General features: G+C 54.8%; 1 protein-coding gene across 5 annotated transcripts in view; it reads left to right on the top strand.

The window, feature by feature from the left end:
• Positions 1-22,940, top strand: part of AHDC1 (AT-hook DNA binding motif containing 1) — a 63,766-nt gene extending 40,826 nt beyond the window's left edge. For 3 of the 5 annotated variants that reach the window (XM_036230556.1, XM_016132017.2, XM_036230564.1), the window contains 5 exons: positions 1,425-1,602; positions 6,781-6,892; positions 7,039-7,076; positions 7,446-12,362; positions 22,275-22,940. In XM_036230556.1, coding sequence (XP_036086449.1) covers positions 7,520-12,319 — 4,800 coding nt within the window. In that variant the 5' untranslated portion in view covers positions 1,425-1,602; positions 6,781-6,892; positions 7,039-7,076; positions 7,446-7,519 and the 3' untranslated portion in view covers positions 12,320-12,362; positions 22,275-22,940. The remainder of the gene's footprint in view (positions 1-1,424; positions 1,603-6,780; positions 6,893-7,038; positions 7,077-7,445; positions 12,363-22,274) is intronic. The other 2 variants (XM_036230569.1, XM_036230567.1) reach the window with 2 other exon arrangements.
• The last annotated feature ends 655 nt before the right edge of the window (positions 22,941-23,595 follow it).

Below are 23,595 nucleotides of genomic sequence, written 5' to 3'. Positions count from 1 at the left end.
TGGCACGGACATACAGCGACATGGCACAAGGACTCAGAGGCACACAAAGATAAGGTCATACAGCATACACATGCGTGGACACACACACAGGCATATACTGACCCATGGTGAAACAGACCCACAGGGACACCGTGACCAGTCACACCATCACACCATGACCCTGAAAACCCAAAGAAAAGCAGAGGTAGGAAGGAGGCAACACTGATCCACAGTGACACCAGTGCCTGCAGTCACAGGCCTCGAGATGGGAAACCTGCAGGGACAGCAGAGGATCAGTCGCTCTTCCGCCCCCGCCCCCACCCCCACACACACATTCAGAGAGCTCTCAGACAGGCAGAAGCCAGTTTGGCTCCTGACACAGCAGGATGCAGAGAGCGAGGCAGAGTGTATGAACACACAGGCACACTCATAGTCTGACCACAGCTGGGCACACCTTGTCACATATAGGCACACACACTTCACTTCTGTCTCTGTCCTCACAGGTGTGCAAACATAGGCTCAGCTGGACATGCACAAAGCTGAATAGAACCAGATGCACACACCCACACATATAACTGAATTCACCGAACCCATGTACACATCAGCCAGAAACACACAACCCCACACATGTTCTCTTAAACACACGTACCTACACAGACGTGAAAATACAGAGAAGCATATCGAAGGCTAGATAGACCAAGGAACCCACATGCAGGTGTCTTTATCCAGGCAAGTGGACAATTGTAGACGTGCATTCATACAGGCAGGATCGCTAACACACGTAGAAATTCCCAGGCAACCAGAACCTGTAAGGAGTCCATGAGTCCTGCTTCCCAGACCCCCTCTGAGCTCAAGTACAAACCTCAGGGAGGCAGACAAATGGGCGGAAGCAGGGGGGTCGTGAGAAGGGCTATGGCTATTAAAGAGGACAAGAGACATAACCAGTAGCTGATGGAGAAGGGTAAATGCCAGCTGCATATACACCCCCCATGGAAATCTGCGTACACCATCACTTTGAACAGCAACTCACACCCGCAAATTATAAATAAGTTCTTAGAATTTATAGTTTCCCCAGGGCACTGCTCCCCATTCACAAGATCTCCCCATTTTATAGATGAGAAAACAGCCAGAGAGGTTAAGTGACTAGCTCAAGATCCCACAGTTAGTGAGGGTTAAGCCAGGACTGTCGGACTCCCAAAGCGAGGCTCTTTCCACCCCAGCATGTGTACTCAGTGTTCATGCATGTGTGTACCTACACATACAGAGATACTGCTTCCCAATAGGAACCTCAGGTTTCAAGGTTCATAACTCCCCAGTGAAATGAGGTTTGAGCTGATTTAATTGTATGCGAGAGTGAACCCCATCAAAGATAGCCTCCTGGTCCCTCAGTCTGGCTCATCCTGTGTCCATGCTTACACCCTCTGGTGCTGTGTTTGCTTCCACAGATGGGAGCTTGCCTGCCTGTCTACCCATTAGCCTGGACCCCAGAGCCCGCTCAGCTAAGTGTGTGCAGAGGGCCTCGGGTTCAGGGCGACTCTCAGGCTGCCGAGGAGACCACCCTGGAATCACTGGCGAAGACAGGCCTTTCCTGCTGAGCCGAGCCTTTCTACACAGTCTGCTCAGGTAGGTGACAATGTACAGAGAAGCCAGGTCTGTGGCTTGGGCCTCCCCCAGGAAGTAGGGATCAGGGGATTTACTTCCCCCTTCCAGCAGAGATTTCCCCCCTCCCAGATCAGGCCAAAAAGAGGTCCATTATAGAATCAAGATATATTATTAAACTTACTCAAACTCTCCATGGGGAACTGAGGCCCATGGGTATATAGCAAGTCCCCTGGAGTCCTGCTTCCTAGTCTAGGGACTCTTTCCTGTTCCTTGATGGCTTAAGAAAACTGGGAAGAGAAAGAGTTTCTGACCGCGAGCAGAACTTGGAGCAGAGATGGAAACCAGAGTGGCCAATATGTGCAGCTGCCTGAAGTCGTGGAAGCAGAGAGCTAGGAGGCCAGGGTGAGGTGCTGAGAGGACCTAGGTAGTTCAGGTATGTTAGGCTGCCCTCTTAGGATGAGGCGGGGCAGCGGACAGGACCCACCTCCCTAGTCCTGGCCCAGATCAGCCCACCCAGAGAGCACCACGGAGGCCAGGTGGTGCTGCCCTACCCTGCAGAGGCAACTCCCTGAACTGACACATGAAGCCTCTGGGCTCCAGGAAGCTCCCTAGAGCCCAGCCTGCCTAGGGACCCCACCCAACTTCCAAAAGAGCATTCCTGGGGCCTGAAGTCTGGAGGTGGGGCCTCCTGCAATTGTAAGGGTAGGGAGGTTCAGCTGTGGGAGGATGCAGGGCTATGTGTACCCACTGTAAAAGTACAGGACATCTTGTGTGCAGGCACGCAGGCGTGCATGTGTAGGGCTCCGTCTTTAGGTGTGCAGGGTTCCATATACAAGAGTTATGTAAGTGGGTTGAGCTGAGGAATGTTTGAGGGCTGTATATGTGGTAGGTACATTGGAGTGATGAGTACAGGATTCAGAGTGTCCAGGGCAGATGTGGGAATACTGGAGTGTTGCATGTGCCACAATGGGTTGTATGTGCGTACAGGATGCTAGTGTACAATGGAGAGGTATGTAGACAAAAATCTGAACACCGAGATGATATGTGAGTACCCCTAGGATGCTGTGGTGTGTATACACTAGGATCTCTCCATGTGTCACTGGGGAAGCATGTGTTCAGGGTTCTGGGTGCACGCTGGGGGTGGGTGTGCACATGGCTCCGTCTGTGCTTTGGAGGTGGGCTGGGCAAGCCTTCAGCTGAGCTGGGCTCAGCAGTGCCCAGCCTTGTGGCCAAATCGCTGAAGTCACTTCCTTTCCAGCAGCAACTTTCCAGGAGGAGGAGTTCTTCAGACCTGGGCGGGGAGGGGGGGGGCGGAACAAGGAGCTCTCAGGGGAAGGAGGTGGGCGGGGGTGAGAGGCTGTGGGGAGGGCCTGGTGGGGCTGGAGGAGGGGAGTCCTCCAGGAGACAGAAGGAAAGACAAGGACAGAAGTCTGGAAGGGCCAAGGGCAGGAGGGGATGGGGGTGGAGCAGGGCGGGAAGCACAGTCCCTGGGTGACCTCGGAGGGAGGAAGGGAGGGCCGCCCGGCAGGGTGACCCTCCGGTTCAGCCAGAGCTGGCTGTGGTGCCGGCACACCTGGCACCCAGGGCAGGGGGCTGGCAGGGGGCGGGTCTAGGGCAGACCTGCTTGCCAGGTGCCCAGCTCTGAGCAGGAAGGGGGTGGGCGAGGGCTGTACAAAGGAGCTCTGTGTGGCTGGGGGTAGGGTAGGGTGGGGTGGGGTGTGCTGTGCAGTGCTGTGCTGTGGGGGGCGGGGGCTGATGGCTCCAGGGGGCAGGGCGGGGCTTGCTCCCCTTGGGGGCATCAGTGGCTCTAAGGGGACACCTAGTGGTGAGGGAGGGTAGTGCATTAGGATAACCGAGGTGGGAGGGGGTGAAGAAGCTGGCAAAAATTAAAACTGGTGGTTGAGACCAGAACAGTTGGAGGAGGCTGCAGGGGAGGGGGCTGACTCTCCAGACCGTGAAGAAGTTTAGTTTTAGAGGAGCCCAGCAAACCTAAATTCAGGCTCAGCTCTTCCCTGTCATGGCTGTTTGTCCTTAAGGGCAAAACTTACCCTCTCTGTGCCTCCATTTAAATGCCCAAATAAGTGACAGCTGCCATTATTATTTTCATTATTGTCATTTTTTGTTAAGATTTTGGGCCAGAGTCAAGTTGGAAGATCTTCGAGTACAGTTGGGTGGGTGGGAAGAGGTTGAAGAGAAGGAGATTGAGAGGGGCCTCATGGGCTGATCCTGGGCGATAAAGGCCCCTAAGGGAGATGCTGGAGGTGTCACAGCAGCATTAACAGCCCCTTTGATGCAGTGTTTTCCATTTGAGGACATCCCTGGGCCTTCAATCCAGGCTGGGAGGGAAATGGTGTGGGGGGGAGGAGTGTGCAGGCTGGAGAGAGGGTCATGAGGCCGGAAGTGAGAGCTGGGGCTGGCAGTCTGGCTCCCCTGGGGAGGCTGTGGGTGGGGGAGGGGGAGGCGGTCTGGGGAAGGGGTGGGGTGGTCACAGCCGCAGCGGGGGAGGGTGGGGCTGGGGACTCAAGGATGTGGGCTGGCGCTTCCCGGCACTGTGCACAGCAGGTTGGGGCCCTCAGCTCCCTCCCAGCTGTCTGTTGTCCCCATGGGCAGGCTCATGCACACTGACCCAGTAGCAGACCGAGGGACAGAGGATCCTTTCGTCTTTGTTGGGAGACATGGGATAGGTGGTGCCCTTGGGAGGGGTCCAAGAAAATGGCTGCCTGGGTGTGGTGGGGAGGTGAGCCAGCTGCTTCCCTCAGATCTGGAGGCTGCAAGAGAGAGCAGTGGACAAATTCAAGAGGTCTGGCAGGAGGACATGCCCAAAAGTCTTCATGGGTGGGTGGAACAGAAGCAACCACTGGAGAGGAGGTTTTTCCCTTTTGCCAAGATCACACCCTCTGGCCCCAAGTGGGAGGTCTCCAGGGCTGGGAGGCTTGGTGAGCCCCACCCTCGGTAAGGGAGGGATGGTGGCTTCCCGTAGGCATCTCAAGGAAGGCATCAGGAGCCACGGGTCAACCTATACTGTTAGAAATCATGTTTGGAGATTCCAGAGTCTGAGCCCCTTCCCTCCTTTGCGAGGGTGTTACCCACAGGCCTTCCTGAAAGATCAACAGTGGGATTCTTGGAGTAGAGAGAGCCTGGCCTGGGAGGGGCCAGTCCACAGACAACAGCCAGGCACAGAAAGAACAGAACCGTGAACGATGGAGTACGTGGGACAGTGAGGAGCAGCTAAGGCCTAAGACCTGCAGAGAGAGACGGGATAGTGGACAGAGGGATGTTGTGCCCGGATGAGAAATAGAAGGGCCCTCTCCATGCCTTGGGCAAAGTCTCTTTCCCTTTTTGGGTCTCAGTTTCCTCAGCTGTAAAATGGGAGGGGCATGAGGTGGCACTTGAACAGTGTACCCACTAGGGGGGCTGATCAAAGATACAGATTCCCATATGTCACTTCAGATCTATGAGTCAAACTCCCCTGGACTAGGACCTGGGTATCTGGAATGTTACACAGCTCCCCCAGGCCCAGGGTTTGGAAGCCAGTGGGTTAGATGATTTTAAGGTTCCTCCCAAGCCTTAAATTAGACCACAGCTCTAGAAGAGTGCTTTTAGGAGTGGCTGAAGAAGAGTTGCAGGAACTGGCAGTAGAAGGAAGCTTTGCACTTAGGACAGAATTAGGAATCCTGCCACTTAGCAGCTGTGTGACTTCAGGCAAGTTACACAATTGCTCTGAGCCTGTTTCCTCCATAATGCAGGGACCATAAACTATGTCTGTGTTGCTGTGAAGATTCAGTGGGTCATGTATGTGGAGGTGGTTTGTAGATTGCAAACTGAAGTCCACAAAAGGGGAGTGGAGAAGTGTCCTTATCCATCCTGTCCTTGTCAGCTTTGCAGTCTTCCTGTGGGGTGCCAGCAGTGGACAGTATGGCAGCTGGTGAGAGTCTACATGTGTCTATGGGGGATGCGCCCTGGGGATCAAACACTAGGCAGTGTCAGGGTCAGTGATTAAGACCCTCACAGTGGTCAGGGCTCATTCAGCTTCTTGCTCCCCAAGATCCCAGCTCTGGGGGATCAGCCAGGGACCTAAAGTCCATAAGCACCCTTGGAAGTCTGATATGCCTGGATTTAAGTCTCAGCTCTGCCCAGACCAGCCCAGGGAGTCATTTGGTCAATATTTATGTAGCATCCATAGCCCAGGCCCTGGGGTCAGGGGATGCAGTGGTAAATAAGATAGATGTAGTCCCTGCCCCTGAAGAGCCCACACTCCAAGGGGACACACTAAACAGCCAGTTGTACAAGTAATCGATCACAGTCGTGATAAATACAATGAAGGTGAAATAGAGAGGGCTCTGAGAATGTATAGGATGAGCTAGACCAAGGCCAGGGGTGGGCTAGGGATGGGGAGATGTGGGGAGTCAGATAGGGCCTTTCACATAAAGGTGAAAGAGGGGTCAGAAAATTTCCCTTTCCTCATTCTTGTCTCCCTTCCTTCCTCAACCTCTTTTTTGGGTCACATTTTTGAGCCTGAAGAGGAACGAGAGAGATCCTCATGGGAAAAGGCAGGGTTGAATGCTCTGTGTGCCTCATTCATTTATTCATTCATTCAGTAAAAATTTTTGAAGCACACTTGTGGCCCATATGCTAATCAGGGTGTTGGGAGATACAGAAATGAACAGGACAGAAATCCTTGTCCTCATGGTGCTTAAAACCTTCCAGTGGATGGTTTCCTAGTCTGCGAAAATGGGAATAGTAATCATATTGATCTCAGGTTTGCAGGGGGGTTAGATGAGATAACCCACATAAAGTACTTAGGGCAGTGTTTGGCAACAGAGAAAGTGTCCCCGAAGTATAAGCTGCTATTGTTGTTGATCCCCTGGTGTGATTGCTAAACCTCTCACCTCAGGCACTCTTCACTTTTTCTTTGCAGCTTTTATCCCAGTAATAATTAAGTCATTTATGATTATCTGGTGTTTTTCTACCCAGTCCTTGTGCAAAGTAGGCACTCCATAAATAATGAGTATGTGAATGAATGATGTTACTTCATCTCTGAGCCTCCATTTCTTCATCTGCAAAATGGGGTTATTAATAGCCCCTACCTCGCAGGATTGGTATGAAGAATTAAATGAAACGATGCCTGGACAGCTTCCAGCCCAGTGCCTGGCGCGCAGTAGGTGCTCACTAAACTTGAGCTGCGATGGTCCTTTCCAGGCGCTGTCTACGCCCCGAGGCCTGGGCTCAGGCCGAAGTTGCTCCACAGCAACCCCAGCTGACAGCCAGCAACCGGCAGAGCCCCCAGGCACGGGGGCCTTCTCTCTCCCAGGTCAGCTGGGTGTGTGTGCTAGAGGGAGCATGGAGGGAGCTGGGGATGGTACATGGAGGATACCGGGCTGGTGGGCAGGTGGGCAGTGGTTGGGTTGTGGCCACCAGACCATTCAGATCTCCTGTTGCCTATCTTATTGCCCACAGAGATCTCCAGTGTGACAGCCCAGGCGGCAGAGCCGAGGGTGAGTGCTGGGGTTCCCCTGCAACCCTGGGGAAGGGGGCAAGAAGGAGGAAGGCCTTGCCTTTGGTAGGAGTTCCTGGCCCTCTCCTTAAGTTTGATCTGGATTGGTCACCCACCCCTGCCGATGTTCTTCCCTCTCAGAGGCAGATGTCCTGTTCTACCTCAGAATATAGCCAGGGTCTAGAGGGGGATGAGCTGTCAGTGAGTGGAACTGAGGCCCACGCAGGGTTCATGGTGCATGTGTGGTTTGGGGAAAGCTGGGGGTCAACAAGCGGATTAGACTTGGGCAGGGGACTAAAGAGAGGGGTGCAGGGGGTCATTGAGGACTTGGGTATTCAGTGAGGGACCTCCTCCCTGTCCTGCCCATCAGGTCCTGGTCCCGGCTTCTCGCACCCTCATGTCAGCCCCGGCCCCGCCCGGCGGCCCGCGGAGGACAAGGTCAGGATGCGTGTGAAGCCCCAGGGCCTGGTGGTGACTTCCAGTGCCGTGTGCAGCTCTCCTGACTACCTCCGGGAGCCCAAGTACTACCCCGGCGGCCCCCCCACCCCCCGGCCCTTGCTTCCCACCCGGCCCCCCGCCAGCCCACCTGACAAGGCCTTCGCCCATACCTTCTCCGAGAACCCACGCCCACCCCCACGCCGGGACCCCAGCACCCGGCGCTCACCAGTCCTTGCCAAGGGGGACGACCCGCTACCCCCTCGGGCAGCCCGTCCTGTCTCACAGGCCCGCTGCCCCACACCCGCCGGAGACGGCAGCAGCTCCCGACGTCGTTGGGACAACGGGCGGGTGAACTTGCGTCCAGTGGTGCAGCTGATTGACATCATGAAGGACCTGACTCGGCTTTCCCAGGACCTGCAGCACAGCGGCGTGCACCTGGACTGCGGTGGGCTCCGGCTCAGCCGCCCGCCTGCCCCGCCCCCCGGTGACCTTCAGTACAGCTTCTTCTCCTCCCCTAGCCTGGCCAATAGCATCCGCAGCCCCGAGGAGCGGGCCACCCCCCACTCCAAATCCGAGCGGCCCAGCCACCCTCTCTACGAGCCTGAGCCTGAGTCTAGGGACAGTCCCCAGCCGGGCCAAGGCCATAGTCCTGGAGCCACAGCCGCGGCCACCGGTCTGCCCCCAGAGCCTGAGCCAGACGGCCCCGATTACTCAGAACTCGCTGATGCCGACATCCTTAGTGAGCTGGCCTCCCTTACTTGCCCTGAGGCCCAGCTGCTGGAAGCCCAGGCCCTTGAGCCACCATCACCTGAGCCAGAGCCTCAGCTCCTAGACCCCCAGCCCCGCTTCCTGGACCCGCAGGCACTAGAGCCACTCGGGGAAGCTTTGGAGCTGCCACCCCTACAACCTCTTGCTGATCCTCTGGGACTGCCAGGCCTGGCTCTCCAGGCCCTGGATACCCTGCCTGACTCCCTGGAGTCCCAGCTGCTTGACCCTCAGGCACTTGACCCCCTGCCCAAGTTGCTTGATGTCCCCGGACGCCGTCTGGAGCCCCAGCAGCCCCTAGGGCCCTGCCCACTGGCAGAGCCCTTACGCCTGGACTTGTGCTCACCTCATGGCCCCCCTGGGCCTGAGGGTCACCCTAAGTACGCCTTGCGGCGCACTGATAGGCCAAAGATCCTGTGTCGCCGGCGGAAAGCCGGACGGGGGCGTAAGGCAGACGCCGGACCTGAGACCCGCCTACTGCCCTTGCCTATGCCCACAGGGCTGGCTGCTGCCCTGGCCGAGCCCCCACCACCACCGCCTCCACCACCTCCTGCCCTGCCGGGCCCAGGTCCAGTCCCAGAGCTGGAGCCGGAATCTTCACAGAGCGCAGTGATCCCTACCCGCAAAAGCAAGTGCCGGGGCGTGCGGCGCATGGTGGTGAAGATGGCCAAGATCCCTGTATCCCTGGGTCGGCGGAACAAGACCACGTACAAGGTGTCGTCCTTAAGCAGCAGCCTGAGCGTGGAGGGCAAGGAGCTGGGCCTGCGTGTGTCAGCAGAGCCCACTCCGCTGCTGAAAATGAAGAACAACGGACGGAACGTGGTGGTGGTCTTCCCACCCGGCGAGATGCCCATTATTCTCAAGCGTAAGCGTGGCCGCCCACCTAAGAACCTGCTCCTGGGTCCTGGCAAGCCCAAGGAGCCAGCAGTGGTGGCAACTGAGGCAGCCACCATGGCGGCAGCCACTATGGCTATGCCAGAGGTAAAGAAACGGCGGCGGCGGAAGCAGAAGCTGGCATCTCCCCAGCCGTCCTACGCAGCGGACGCCAACGACAGCAAGTCCGAATACTCAGACGTCCTCGCCAAGCTGGCCTTCCTGAACCGCCAGAGCCAATGTGCAGGGCGGTGCTCACCACCCCGCTGCTGGACACCCAGCGAGCCCGAGTCAGTGCATCAGGCACCTGACACCCAGAGCATCTCCCATTTCCTGCATCGAGTGCAGGGCTTCCGGCGGCGTGGTGGCAAAGCAGGCGGTTTTGGTGGCCGGGGCGGGGGCCATGCTGCCAAGGCAGCCCGATGCTCCTTCAGTGACTTCTTTGAAGGCATTGGCAAGAAAAAGAAGGTGGTAGCAGTGGCAGCTGCTGGAGTGGGGGGCCCTGGCCTCACTGAGTTGGGGCACCCCCGCAAACGGGGCCGGGGGGAGGTGGATGCTGTGACTGGGAAGCCCAAGCGTAAAAGGCGGTCCCGGAAGAACGGGACTCTGTTCCCAGAGCAGGTGCCCAGTGGCTCAGGCTTTGGGGATGCTGGCACCGAGTGGGCCGGGGATAAGGGCGGCGGTTGGGCCCCTCACCATGGACACCCAGGCGGGCAAGCTGGCCGAAACTGTGGGTTCCAGGGGGCTGAGGCCCGGGCCTTTGCCTCCACTGGGCTAGAGAGTGGGGCTTCAGGCCGTGGCAGCTACTACAGCACAGGCACACCTACAGGCCAGACCGAGCTCAGCCAGGAACGCCAAAACCTCTTCACTGGCTATTTTCGCTCTCTGCTTGATTCAGATGACTCCTCCGACCTCTTGGACTTTGCCCTCTCAGCCTCACGCCCCGAATCCCGGAAGGCGTCGGGCAGCTATGCAGGGCCCCCCACCAGTGCCCTGCCTGCCCAGCGGGGCCTGGCCACCTTCCCCAGCCGAGGAGCCAAGGCCAGCCCAGTGGCAGTGGGCAGCAGCGGGGCTGGAACGGATGCCCCCTTCCAGCCTGTCCTGCCTGCTCGCCAGACCTTCCCACCGGGCCGGGCAGCAAGCTACGGGCTAACCCCAGCCACTTCAGACTGCCGGGCAGCCGAGACCTTCCCAAAGCTGGCTCCCCCACCTTCAGCAGTGGCCCGCTCACCTACCGCCCATCCACCCACCAACACCTACCCCCCTCAGTATGGTGGCTATGGAGCTGGACAGAGTGTATTCGCCCCGGCAAAGGCCTTCACAGGCCAGGACTGTGCTAATAGCAAGGACTGCAGCTTTGCCTATGGCAGCGGCAGTAGCCTGCCTGCCTCGCCCAGCAGCGCCCACAGCGCTGGCTACGCCCCACCGCCTACTGGTGGCCCCTGCCTGCCACCAAGCAAGGCATCCTTCTTCAATAGCTCTGAGGGAGCTGCCTTTTCTGGTTCAGCTCCCACACCCCTGCGCTGTGACAGCCGGGCCAGCACTGTCTCGCCCGGTGGCTACATGGTGCCCAAGGGCACCACAGCCTCTGCCACCTCCGCCGCCTCTGTCGCCTCCTCCTCCTCTTCCTCCTTCCAGCCCTCGCCTGAGAACTGTCGGCAGTTTGCGGGGGCTTCTCAGTGGCCTTTCCGGCAAGGCTATGGAGGCCTAGACTGGGCCTCAGAGGCCTTCAGTCAGCTCTACAATCCTGGTTTCGACTGTCACGTCAGCGAGCCCAACGTAATCCTGGACATCTCCAACTACACGCCACAGAAGGTGAAGCAGCAGACAGCCGTGTCCGAGACCTTCTCCGAGTCATCCTCTGACAGCACCCAGTTCAATCAGCCAGTTGGCGGCGGTTTCAGGCGTGCCAACAGCGAGGCCTCGAGCAGTGAGGGCCAGTCAAGCCTGTCCAGCCTGGAAAAACTCATGATGGACTGGAACGAAGCATCGTCTGCCCCTGGCTACAACTGGAACCAGAGTGTCCTCTTCCAGAGCAGCTCCAAGCCAGGTCGTGGACGGCGGAAGAAGGTTGACCTGTTCGAGGCCTCACATCTGGGCTTCCCGTCATCTGCCTCAGCCACTGCCTCAGGCTACCCATCCAAACGGAGCACCGGGCCCCGGCAGCCACGGGGCGGACGGGGCGGCGGGGCCTGCTCGGCCAAGAAGGAACGGGGTGGCGCGGCAGCCAAAGCCAAGTTCATCCCCAAGCCACAGCCAGTCAACCCGCTGTTCCAGGACAGCCCAGACCTCGGCCTGGACTACTACAGTGGGGACAGTAGCATGTCACCACTGCCCTCACAGTCGAGGGCCTTCAGTGTGGGTGAGCGAGACCCCTGTGACTTCATGGGACCTTACTCCATGAACCCATCCACGCCATCCGATGGCACCTTTGGCCAAGGCTTCCACTGCGACTCGCCCAGTCTGGGAGCCCCGGAGCTGGATGGCAAGCATTTCCCACCACTGGCCCATCCACCCACGGTGTTTGATGCTGGCCTGCAGAAGGCATACTCACCCACCTGCTCACCTACCCTGGGCTTCAAGGAAGAGCTGAGGCCGCCACCCACAAAGCTGGCTGCCTGTGAGCCCCTCAAGCATGGGCTCCAGGGGGCCAGCCTGGGCCATGCGGCTGCAGCCCAGGCCCACCTGAGCTGCCGGGACCTGCCACTGGGCCAGCCCCACTACGACTCCCCCAGCTGCAAGGGCACAGCATATTGGTACCCGCCAGGCTCAGCTGCGCGCAGCCCACCCTATGAAGGCAAGGTGGGTACAGGGCTGCTGGCTGACTTCCTGGGCAGGACGGAGGCCGCGTGCCTCAGTGCCCCACACCTGGCTAGCCCATCGGCCACGCCCAAGGCCGACAAGGAGCCACTGGAGATGGCCCGGCCTCCCGGCCCACCCCGTGGTCCCGCTGCAGCTGCTGCTGGCTATGGCTGCCCACTCCTTAGTGACTTGACCCTGTCCCCCGTGCCGAGGGACTCGCTGCTGCCCCTGCAGGATACTGCCTACAGGTATCCAGGCTTTATGCCGCAGGCGCATCCTGGCCTGGGTGGGGGCCCCAAGAGCGGCTTCCTGGGGCCCATGGCGGAACCTCACCCTGAGGACACATTCACCGTCACCTCCCTGTAGTGCCAACTGAAGTGCCGACTGGACCTCGAGGTTTTGTTCCTGGGTGAGTCTGGGTGCAGTGGGCAAAGGCCTGAGGGGTGGTGGGGGATGAGGACTTTAGAGCTTGGCCAAGGGGAAGAGGTAGAGTGATGAACAGGAAGGATTTAAGGACAAAAATGAGACCCAATAATAGGGAGTTGGCGTTTGGGAAGGAGTCTAGAGTTAGATGTTGGGAACAGTCTTAAGAAGGAGATTGGTTGCTTGGGGAACCCGGCATTGGGCTTGTATGGTCAGGGGGCCCTGTTATTAAAATGCCTAGAGAACCATAGACCGGATGAGCCCATCTGACTTGGTTCATCAAGCATTTCTTTCCTTCAAACATGCTAGGTCCTGGGCAGCTTCTACCTGAGTCTCAGGAAGCACCACTTGACCTCTTGGGAGGAAGGGAGTTCACATTGCCCTGTGTGAGACTAGCAAAGAGAGAAGCAGGTTGCATAATTATCTGCCAAGGTCCATCCAGGGTGCCAACCCTGCCAGGCTCCCTCGTTTTCCTAGGAGCTTTCCTTAGTCCAAGATACAGTTTGACAAGGGCCAGGCTGAAGGTGTGGCCAGTATGTCTGATCATCCACTGTGCAGTCTGCAGTAGCTTTAGAAAATGGCCCAGCATATCCTTCGTTGTTCTTACACGGTACCCTCAAAGGCTGTTTTTCAACATCTTTGGTCTGAGGTAGGCTCAATGTGTTTGGGCATGTGGGGTAGGGATCCAGGAGTGGAGAAGGGGTGCTGGGATCCCACCATGCCTGTGTCTATCCCCAGATAAGATTTTTCTGCCCTGAAAAACCCAGTCCCTTTCCTGAAGCCAAGTGATTTTCTAGGACTCCAGTTAAATGTTGCTAGGTATTCAGATACTTTGATCAGGCACTGTGACTTCAGGAGTTAGAGTCACACTTTTGAAATTCTCAAGATTTTGTGTTTTAGAAAAGGACAATAAAAGGGAAAATGCCCCCAAAATGGTCAAGGGGGAGAAGGCTCGAGAAGCCATTTTCTTGATGAACAACTTGCTCTGGAGATATAACCACAGCTGGCCCATTGGATCCCACTTTTGGATAACAGACTTGTCACAGAATTGGCTCAGACGTAGTGGGTGGTGATAGAGTGGGCTGGGGGCCTGTCTGAGCCACTCACCCTTTACCTCTGCTGCCTGCCGCTGGAGCCTCCTGGCTGTGTGTCTTCCTAGAGAAGGACTAGCAGAGCTACTGGAAAGCCCCATCCCTGCTCTCGGGAGGCCATTCAAGGCCAGGATGACTCAGGGTCCTGAAGTTTTGTCATTGGAAACTTATTACCCCCTCTCTGTCTGAACTCAGCTCCTTGGTGCCTGAAGGTGGCAAAGGGCAGCACATGGAGAGTCAGGAGGCCTGGGGGAGGACAATTTCCCAATTGGCCACCAACTTGCTATATGCCCTTGACTAAGCCTTTGTCCTCCCTCCCCCTCTTGCCTCTGTTTCCCCATCTGTTCAAAGGAAATTGACTTTGATAATCTCTCAGGCTGTTGCAACTCTGTGGCATAGACAAGGGACCAATTTTTTTTTTTTTTTTTTTGCATCATATTTTTCCTCCTAATGAAGCCAGGCCAAGATTAAAATGGCCTTCCATTCCCAATGCGTCTCATTGCAAGCAGCAGAGTCGCAGATCTGAAGCAGGCCAGGGAGAAGCTGCTTGGGGTTTAAAATGTCAAACTCTTGATCTTTCTCACTGGAGGGGAGATGTCTCATGGATAATCAGAAATGCGAAATCCAAAAAACGTTCCTCCGGGGCCCTGGGTGGGAGAATAAATGGGCGTGGGAGCTGGGTGTTTAGGCAGGTCACAGCTCAGTGAGATACATAATGGAACCACCAGTGAGGCCTGAATGCAGGAGGAACTGGGATGCCGTCCAGCCCCACATTCTGGCCCTGCTCCCCACTCCGAGCTGGGAGTTGATAGCACTATCCTAATGCCAATGCATTCCATTGTTCCAGAGACATCCACTATCTGCCAGGCATGGGGGGCATCACGGTGAACACCACAAATGAGGTCCTGGTCCTTGGGGCTTCCCATTTAGAGGGAAAGACAATAAACAGAATGACGTAAAGCATTTGGTAAATATCACGATAGGAAGGACTGCAAGAGAAGGAAAGCTAGGAGTCCATGAGAGCCTGCAGCAGGCTGACCAGATCTTGAATCTGATGTTTATAGGGTGAGGGGATGTCAGCTAGACTGGGAATGGGAAGACCATTCTGGGCAGAGGGAACAGCAGTGAGTAAAGCCCTGAGGCAGGAGGGAGCTCAAGCTTTGAGGAACTGATAGGAAGACAATAACACTGAGAGGTTGAGGCGGGCAGGGCCAGATCACACAGGGCTTAGGAAGGAGTTTGAACTTTATTCCAAAACAAATAGGGAACCACTGAGGTGAGCCCTCAGCTGGGACGTGCCAAGGGTTACACTGAGAACGGGGCAAGTGGTAAAGGAGAGAGACCAGCTGCAGTAGTCCAGGCACACACTGGTGGTGGCTTGGACCAAGGCAGTGGTAAGGCTGACCCCCTCCTTCATCTAACATGGCACACCAGCTCCCTCGTCTAGAACAACTCTCCAGTGCCAGCACTGATTAAAATCATTGTGGGAATGAGGAAGATATGGGGGTATAGGGAAGTAGAATGGTGAGGAAGAAGAGTTAACAGAGGACGTGTCACTGTCAAGAGTGGACTTAAGCAAAGAGGACAGTGACACACTTGTTCACCCAACAGGCTGTGAGCACTTTCGATGACTGGCACTGGAGAAGCAGTCATATATTGAGCCCCTCCATGCCATCCCAGTGCCTGGCACAGAGAGACAAAGCAGCCTTGGCCCCTGTCCTTAGAGGTCAGCATCCACCCCAGGAAGCTAAAGCAAGTACACAAAGAACCTGAAAACACCTGGTGGAAAGTGGCAGGTGCCCAGAAGGTGAGGAGAAACAAAGCTTGTGTGCCAGGAAGGTGGGTGTTAGGATCAGAAGTCATCTCTCTGCCCCTTTGGTGAGAAAAGGGACATATTTTGTACTGGTCCCTTTGTGTAGCACCACCTTACCCTTCACAGCAGCCTGGGAGGTGGGTCCCCAACCCCCAATCAGAGAGTTGAGGAAACAGGTGCAGCTATGAACCTTGCCCGGAGGGGTCAAGTTGCTAAATGGTAAAGCCAGCATCTGAACCCAGTGCTGCCCCCCACCCCAGCCTGGGTTCTCTGCCACACTCCTCCCTCTCCACTGCACACCCCTGATTGCCCACCCAGAAAATGACAGATTGGTTGGGTGCTCCATACAACTGTTTCTGGGTCTGACATTTTAAATGGATTTTGAGGTTCTGTGGAAGATGATGCATTTGAACTCAACCTTGAAGAATTGGATATGTGGAGAATGGGGGGAGGACATTCCACACAGAGGAAGCTGTGGGCAAGGGCAGGTCACATCCCAAAGGGAATTACAAAAAGCTCAGAGGAGCCAGAGTGGGAAATATGGGATCCAGCTGGTCTGGGAGCTTAGCTAATGGGACAGAGAAGGAAAGGGGTGAGGGGTGGGGGAGTACCTGGGCCCAAGCAGACATCTTCTCTAGTTCTTTAAATGTGTAGTCCTTTAAATGGAAAGCAGAGCCAGACAGACTGGCTCCACGTCGAGCCCTGAAAATCAGCCATATTCAACCCTGGGAATAGGGTGGGAGAGTAGGAAAGGCCCTCCAAGGTGTTCAGGAATCTCAAGTTCCCCCTCTCCTCCCTATTCCCTCTCAAGCCTGGACCTGAGGCCAAAAGAAATGTCACAGGTCCTCCAAGGTTACACCAGCTGGGGACTGACCAGAGCAGAAAGCAGTTTCTAAGGCCGCCATCCAGCCAGGGTCAGCAGGCATGCCCGGACCTGGGCCAGGCCCCGAATGCTCTGGGCTTTGTCTCTTTGAGTCTCGAAACCTCAAGAGGTCACTTGATCTTGCTTCTGGCCCTAAGCAAGAGTCCCTCATGTCAGGGGTCAGCCAGTCCTGCCTCTCCTGGGCTCTTCTTCCCGTTCCCTGAGGCTGTGCTTCCCTCCAGTACTGTCTCTCGCCCCTACAACAGCCATTTTCAGGCCAGGCCTCCTTGTTCTGAGCCCTCACTTCCTGGAAATCTAATCCGTCCGTGAGCATGTCCTCTCCTGCTCCTTCTCTCCCATCTCCCCACATCCCTATGGACCTGGAAGAAGAACCTACGGGAGCAAGCCCCTGAAACTGGGGCAGGGAGAGTGGGCTAAGAGCATGTCTGTAGGCACAGAGAGGCCTCTGTGCAGAGCCTGAGTCCATTCCGTACCAGCTCTGTGACCTGGTGAGTCATGTCACCTCACGTCATCTCTTGTGAGAATTAAATGAGATTACCTGTGAAGCACTTAGGCCAGTCCCTGGCACACAGTGAGCACGTACTCAGTGGCTGGTAAATGGGATAAAAACCTCCCCACAGACTAAATTCCGGGGCCTCTGACCCAGCCTGTATGAGTTGCATCCCTGACCCTTTCCCACTTGCTCAGGACTGTAGCCAGCCCTCCTTCGCCTGTTCTTCCTGCTTCACTCCTAGGAATGATTTTGTATTTAGTGTGAGTTTGGGGCTTTTGGTGGGAAGTGAAATGCCACCCAGGTCTTTGCTTTAGCAATGAGGCTGAGTCCTCCCTGGGGGGCTGAGACAAGGTAAGTCACTGGCCCCACTCCAAGAGACCTGAGCATCAGGGCCATGGTCAGCTAGAGCCTTCCCACACAGTTATCCACACCAGTCCTCTTGGTGCAGATAATCTGAAAAAGTTTTCCTGCAACTTTGTAATAATACATGATTTTTACCCTGGCAGATTTGCCACTTTGGTCATTATGACTTTTGTTGCCATAGTGCCCTCTTGTTTGTACTAGAGGACAGGGGAAATAAGTAAATTCTGTGTTCACCGCACATGAACTAGCCATCTTACTGGGCTAGGAGTTGCAGCTGGTGCTGAGGGTACCATTGAACAAGATCAGCAGTGTTCTGCCCTCATGGAGTTTGCAGCCTATAAACAGGTGTTCGTTAAAAGACTCCCTGTGGACATCACTCTCCAGGGAAGGGACAGAAGCACTCCCACCCTAAGTGCCAAGAACCACCCTCTTGAACCATGGGCAGAGCAGGCAGCTAGAGCTTCCTGGAGGTAGAAAATGGGTCTTGAACAAATTTGAGGCTTCAGAAACTATAGCCCCAGCTCAGCCACCTGGGTCAGAGTACCCATTGCCTTCTAGGTCTCTGCCCCAACATCTGTCAATCCCCTGCCTGAGTCCATTCCCCCTCCCCCCACCCCCCCGCCCCACTGTGGCCACCAAAATACTTGTCTTCAGTGTATGGTGTCTGGAGTACCAAAAATATTTACTAAATGAATTGATTAAAACACTTCTGCTCCTATGACTTTATTGCTTAACACCTTTTGATTGTATCCTCCCCTCTTCTGCCTCCTTCCCTACAAAATAAAGGTCCAGCTTCCCAGCCTGATATTCTGGGTATTCAAGGCTTCTTTGTAGGCCTTGACCTCTTTTTCACATACCCTCCATTTCCAGCCCTTGACTATGAAATCAGGAGGATGGGGCACTTTCCCTAGTGTGCCCTGTGCCTTTGCTTTAGCTGTTCCCTGGCCTGGGCTGCCCTTTTCTACCCACCATCCATCTCTCACCTGTCAGTTCTATCTTTCAGTCAGATATCACCTCCTCCAAGAAGCATTCCAGGATCCTTCCCAGGCCCAATTAATCTGCAGCCCTTTATGCATCCATGACAGCCCTTCCTGGGAATGTCCTCCCCATGCCATTAGCTCCTTTAGGCCAGTTACTCATCTCTGTGCACTGTCCCCAGCTCCATCCCCAGTGTCTCATCATGCCTGGGACGTTTCAAGGCCAGGGGTTTTGGGGTTTTTTTGTTTTTTGTTTTTTTTTTCCATGAGTCAAAGAAGAGCGTGTAGACTAGGAGGAATGGTGAGAGAAAAGGTTAAGTGTTAGGGAGTGGGTAGAAGACAATTCCTCTCACTCCCACTGTTATCAGATATGCTTCTAAAAGTGGGACAAGGGAGGGGTGTATAAATAAACCAAACTCTCAGGGCTAACTGGGCTTTTGAGATCTCCAAGTGCAACCCTTCTCAGTTTTTAGAGAGGGAGAGGGACTTGCGCAAAGACACCCAGCCCCCCAGGCAGGGATGCATAGCATGGAGAGCCAGGAAGGGCCCTTGGGGATCACCCAGTTCTAGTGTATGTGCCCATCATAACACCCATCTTTACACAGTTATCTCCAGTCAGGATGCTGGAGAAGCTATGGGTGGGGGTGGGGGGCGTGTAGCTTTCTCTCTGTTTAAGAAGTGTGAGGCTCTGAGTAGTGGGAGATATACCCAAGGTCACACAAGGTTGGTGGACGACCACAAATCCAAATCCTGTTTGGCCCTGCTAGCATCCCTCTCTCTGCCAAGCAACGAGATCCCTAAAGAGAGAATAACTGGTAGAGCTAGAGTTTAAGGAGCACCTCTGGTGGGCACAGATTTTTAAAAACCCCTGGAGAGGGGAGTCACACCAACACCCACACCGTACACAGCCTGCCCATCCCCGGTTGGTAGCCTCACCCCTCAGTGTATCTCTGTCAGGTGTGGTCTGTGCCCTAAGGGAAGCAGTATCCTCCACATTTGAGGGACTCACTGGCCTGACTTTGCCTGAAAATATCAGAGGGGAATCAGCCTTTCTGATTCCTTGTCTGGGGTGCACACTCAGTACCCGAAGATCTCTTGCATTACTTGTTTCACCCCCTTATTTTATGTAAAAACTGAAGCCCAGAGAGGAGAAGCACTTGCCTTAGGTCACACAGCAAATCGGTGTCAGTTCCCCTGCACTCTCTCCGCCTTCTACTCCACGGCCTTGTTTGGTGTTGAGGTCCCCTTCTGGAGGGCAGAGACTAGAAGGTGGAGATTAGACCTTAGCAGGAGGCCTGGCAGTTAGTGGGTGTGAATACATGTCTGCTGGTTGTTTAAATGAATGGGAAATGTGTGCTTGTGGGGAGAGCAGCTCTCTCTGGGCAACATGGTCTGCAGCGCTTTTGAGTCCCTGCTATCCCTGATGCCCCCACTGACAGAGACCATTTAATGACCAGGCATCTCAGACGGTGAAACTCTTTGAGCACAAGGACTTTGTGCTATGTGACTTTTCCATCGTTCATTATGGAGGCACTAAAAGGTTAAGTCTAATGAACAATGCTGGTTTCCTGGGGCACCAGGCACATGCTGGCATTGGGGATACAGAGGTACCACACACAGGTCCCTGCCCTGAGGAGCTGGGAAGGGAATGACGAGTGCACCGGTAGCTATGGTAACAGTGGTCTAAGGAGGCGTCCAGGGGGTGTGCACGACCTGCACTGGACCTTGACACACTGATCAGACTTAGACCAGTCATCGCTCTGTCGTTCATTCAGCACACATTCTTGACCCCAGCGTGTGCAGGGCACCATGCTCAGCAGTGAGAAGAGCCGCAGTCCCTCCCACCAAGGCTGGGCTAAGTGTCCGCCTGTGCTCCTTGAGCCTCCTGGATCTCCCTTTATCTCCCTGCATGGTCAATGCCTGGTGTGGGGTCTGCTTTGCTTCTCTTTCTGCTCTGTGAGCCCCTCAAGGGCAAGGACCAAATCTGTCTTGTTTTCTGCTTTGTCTCCAGTGCCCAGCACTGGACTGCTTGGCACCTCACCATTGGCTCCATTTTGTGGAGAGTTGAACCTAGCAAGATCAGGGTTCTGCATTTTCCCTTCTCCCCTACTCCCAGGCTCAGGAACCTCTGAATTTGATTCCCCATCCCCCATGTTCTGGCCAAGTCTTGAAAGCTGGGGAGGGCGGTGGGAGGAGGAAGGTGAGACAGCGATGGCTTTGCAAAGGGTGAGAAAGCCTCCCTGCTGCCTGGCCGCTGGCACCACGGGAATGGTTCTGGCAGGAGCTGCCTGCTGGGCTGAGATCACCATGGAGACCCGGCTTGGAGAGGGTCACTGGCAGTGGCTAAGGGCTAGAGGGGGTGGGACTGACAGGGATTTGTGAGGAGGCTTCCAGCCTGCCCCGGGGCCCTTCGGGGAAGCAGGGGAGGCTGGGATTCGATACAATCTACTTGTCTAAGTGGTTTGGAGCAACCAGTTCTAGGTCTCCCCCTCACTTGTGTCCCCAACACACTATTCCTGTCACCCCAGCAGAGGTTCCTTAGCTTAGTAGGTGTTCCTCAACTGCAATAAAGCTGTCCTACAGATAATTGCCCCCAGCCCTCCAGCTGAACCTTTTCTCCCAGACCCAAGAGTCCTGCCCCCTAATGGATACCCTGCTTATTCTACAGCTGCTCCTGCTTATCATCCTACTACCTGTGGAAAACTGACTTCCGTCCCAACTGCACCCCCTGCCCTAATAACCCCAGTTGTAATACAGCTGTCACATGAACAGGCACACCTTATAGCTAATGTTCTATCCTCCCCTCACCTTCAGGAGACCTGGCAGCTTAACAAAGATGCAGCTCCCACCCTCCCCCTCACACCTGGGCTAAGACACTGGGTGGGGTGCTGCCCCTACCTTGTACCTCGAAGGAGCCCACCTGGGTCCCCTGGCCTTGGGGGAGTCCTGGCAAGTCCAGCCTCAGGACAAAAGTCTTCCCTAGGGCTGACTGCCCAGCAGACAGCAGCCGAGGCTGAGCAGAATTTAAATGTGGCCCTGTTGGGAAGGGAAGCCAAGAACGAGGACAAGGAGGAAAGGCTTTCTGTAGCTTCTGGGTTCCTGCAGGGGTGGAGGAGGGTGAACTGGCTTGCTGAGGAGTCTTAGAAAGCAGTTTTAGCACCTCCACTCTGAATTCTTGTAGGATGGTCACTCACATGTGTGGGAGCCTTGAATTTCAGGGACTCTTGAGAAGAGGACCAAACTCTGAAAGGGCAGGTTCATGAGTGGAGGTTCTGAAAGAGACTGAGCCCATCCCTGTCCCTCTTAACACTTGCCTGCGCATCCCAGCAAAGCTGGGGCCTGCATAGGGAAGTCATGGCCCCCCTTAGTTCTGCATTCTAGGGAAAGGAGGTACTTCAGACCATCAGTGTCTGGTGATTGTAGATACCGAGGATTTGGGAGTTCCTAAGATTCAGGAAGACGGGGTGCAGCCGAACACAGATGGTACTGTGTTGGGCAATTTCATTATTCCTTTATTCAGACAGACTTCCTCCTTACCTCACCTCTCTAAGGAACAGAACGGCATAGGTGAGGGCTGGGGAGAAGGTTGGGTTTAGAAGAAATTAAAACAGTGGTTCACACCTGTGCTCTGCTAAAACCCTGCCTTCTCCATTATGTCATTTCTCGGAACAGCCTAGGTTTGGAGGATTGGCTAAACTTATTTGTACATGAAGAAACCCAAGCTTGGAGAACCTAGTTGGCCCAGGAAAATAATAATGACTGATAATTAGTATCATTTAGTATGCATTGACGTACCAGGCTTAATCTGCCTTAAAGCACTGAATCCTCCCATCAAACTTAATAGGATAGTTCTGCTAATCACCTTTTTACAGATGAATAAACTGAGGCTCAGTGATTCCTCAATTTGCCCAAGGTCATAGCGCTATTAAATGGTGATGCTAGCTTTTGAACTCAGCTGTATCTGACCCTAGAGGCCAAGTTCTCAACAAACGGCACTGCCTGGAATTCCAGCTCTTCACCCAACACATCTTTACCTGTCAGTGGGGTGCGCCTTGGGCCACACACCTATTTTACAGATGGGGAAACTGAATTCAGAGAAGGCCAGAAGTGGTCCAGAGTCTTACGTGGCGCTGGTTGGAGTTTTTTGGGAGAAGGAACAATGGGGTTAGCTTCTCTCAGAATCCTGGTAGGAACTGAGTGGTGGTGGGTCCCGATCTTAGCCTCGCTGTTCTCAGTGTCTGCCTGCCACTGACTTCTGCCTCTTGTGTTTTTTTGCAGCTTTCAGAAAACCAACGCCAAGACCCCTCCCAGCGTCCACATCGTCCTCTGGCAGGAGCGCCTGCCCCTCTGCCTCCAGCCCCACCCCACCTGCACCCCCTGCAACCCCATTTCCCCCCACCCCTCCTTGCCCATCTCCTCCACGCAGAAGCCCAAGGTGAGCCCTTTCTGCACAAAACCAGCAATTGTAAATACTTTTTAAAAATGTACAAAACTTAAAAACAAAACACAGTTTTAGAAAAAGACAAAAAAAAAAAGAGAGCGAGAGAGCGAGCGTGTGCAAGAGGTTGCGAGCGGGGCCTCAAGGTGTCCAGAGCCCCTGCAAGTATGCACTGAGAAATTTATCTACAGGTCGTTTGACAAAAATGAACAATATCCTATTTATTGTATATACTGTTTTATTATAAATCGTGGATTGTATATTGCATTCTGTAAACCTGCTGTGGTCCCGTGGTGTGCAAATTCGCATGGTGGGGGGGAGGGAGAAGAACCTCTTGCGGGAGCTTTTTTTTTCTTTCTTTCTTTCTTTCTTTTTCACTCTTTTGGGTTTTCTCTTCTGTTGTTGTTGTTGTTTTCTGTTGGCAGGACACACCCAAAGATCCAAGTTTGTATTAAAAAGAAATGAAAAAAAGCAAAAAAAAAAAAACAAAAAAAAAACAAAAAAAACAAAACTCGTGTCTTGTGAAGGGGTGAGTGAGGGTGGATGAAACGGAAGGGGCACACCAGGGTTTTGTCACCAGACACTGGTTCCCCAGAGGAGTTGAAATACTGCCATGGTTTCCCTCCCTGTTAGTTTTCCTTTCTGTCTGAGAGCTGAGTCACCTTCCCACCTGGGCATTCCGGGCCCTGGGTCTCCCTGCCTCGACGTCCCCAGTCTGCCCTAGGGCTTCTTGGCCCCTGGTGTGTCCATTCGGTCCCAGATGCAGGAATTCTGCCCCTCAGCCCCTCATTTGGCCCTAGGTCTTGGTTCTCCTCTCACTCTGAGACCCCTATTCTATCCCAAGTCCTGGGTCTCCTGTCCCTAGGTTTCTTTTGCCCCTGGACCACCATTCTTTTCAAACTGCAGGGACGTCCGCCTCTAGGACCCCGGTTCTCCCGTGAGTCCTAGTTCCCCCTCCCTGAGGAACTCTCATTGTGAGTCAGCTCTCCCATGCTTTTACCGTCTAAACCCCCTTGTTTCACCCTAGGTTCCAGGGCTCTGACTAGCCCTTTCATTTGTCCTGTGTCTCCCCGGCCTTTGGGCCCCACAGTTCTCCTCTGGTTCAAGGACACACCTGTCTTTGAGATACTCCTTTCACTCCCTGTGGGACACCCCCCTTTC

Source organism: Rousettus aegyptiacus, unplaced genomic scaffold, assembly GCF_014176215.1.
Source record: "Rousettus aegyptiacus isolate mRouAeg1 unplaced genomic scaffold, mRouAeg1.p scaffold_m13_p_1, whole genome shotgun sequence".
NCBI lineage: Eukaryota > Metazoa > Chordata > Mammalia > Chiroptera > Pteropodidae > Rousettus > Rousettus aegyptiacus.
This window is presented reverse-complemented; position numbering and strand designations above follow the sequence as displayed.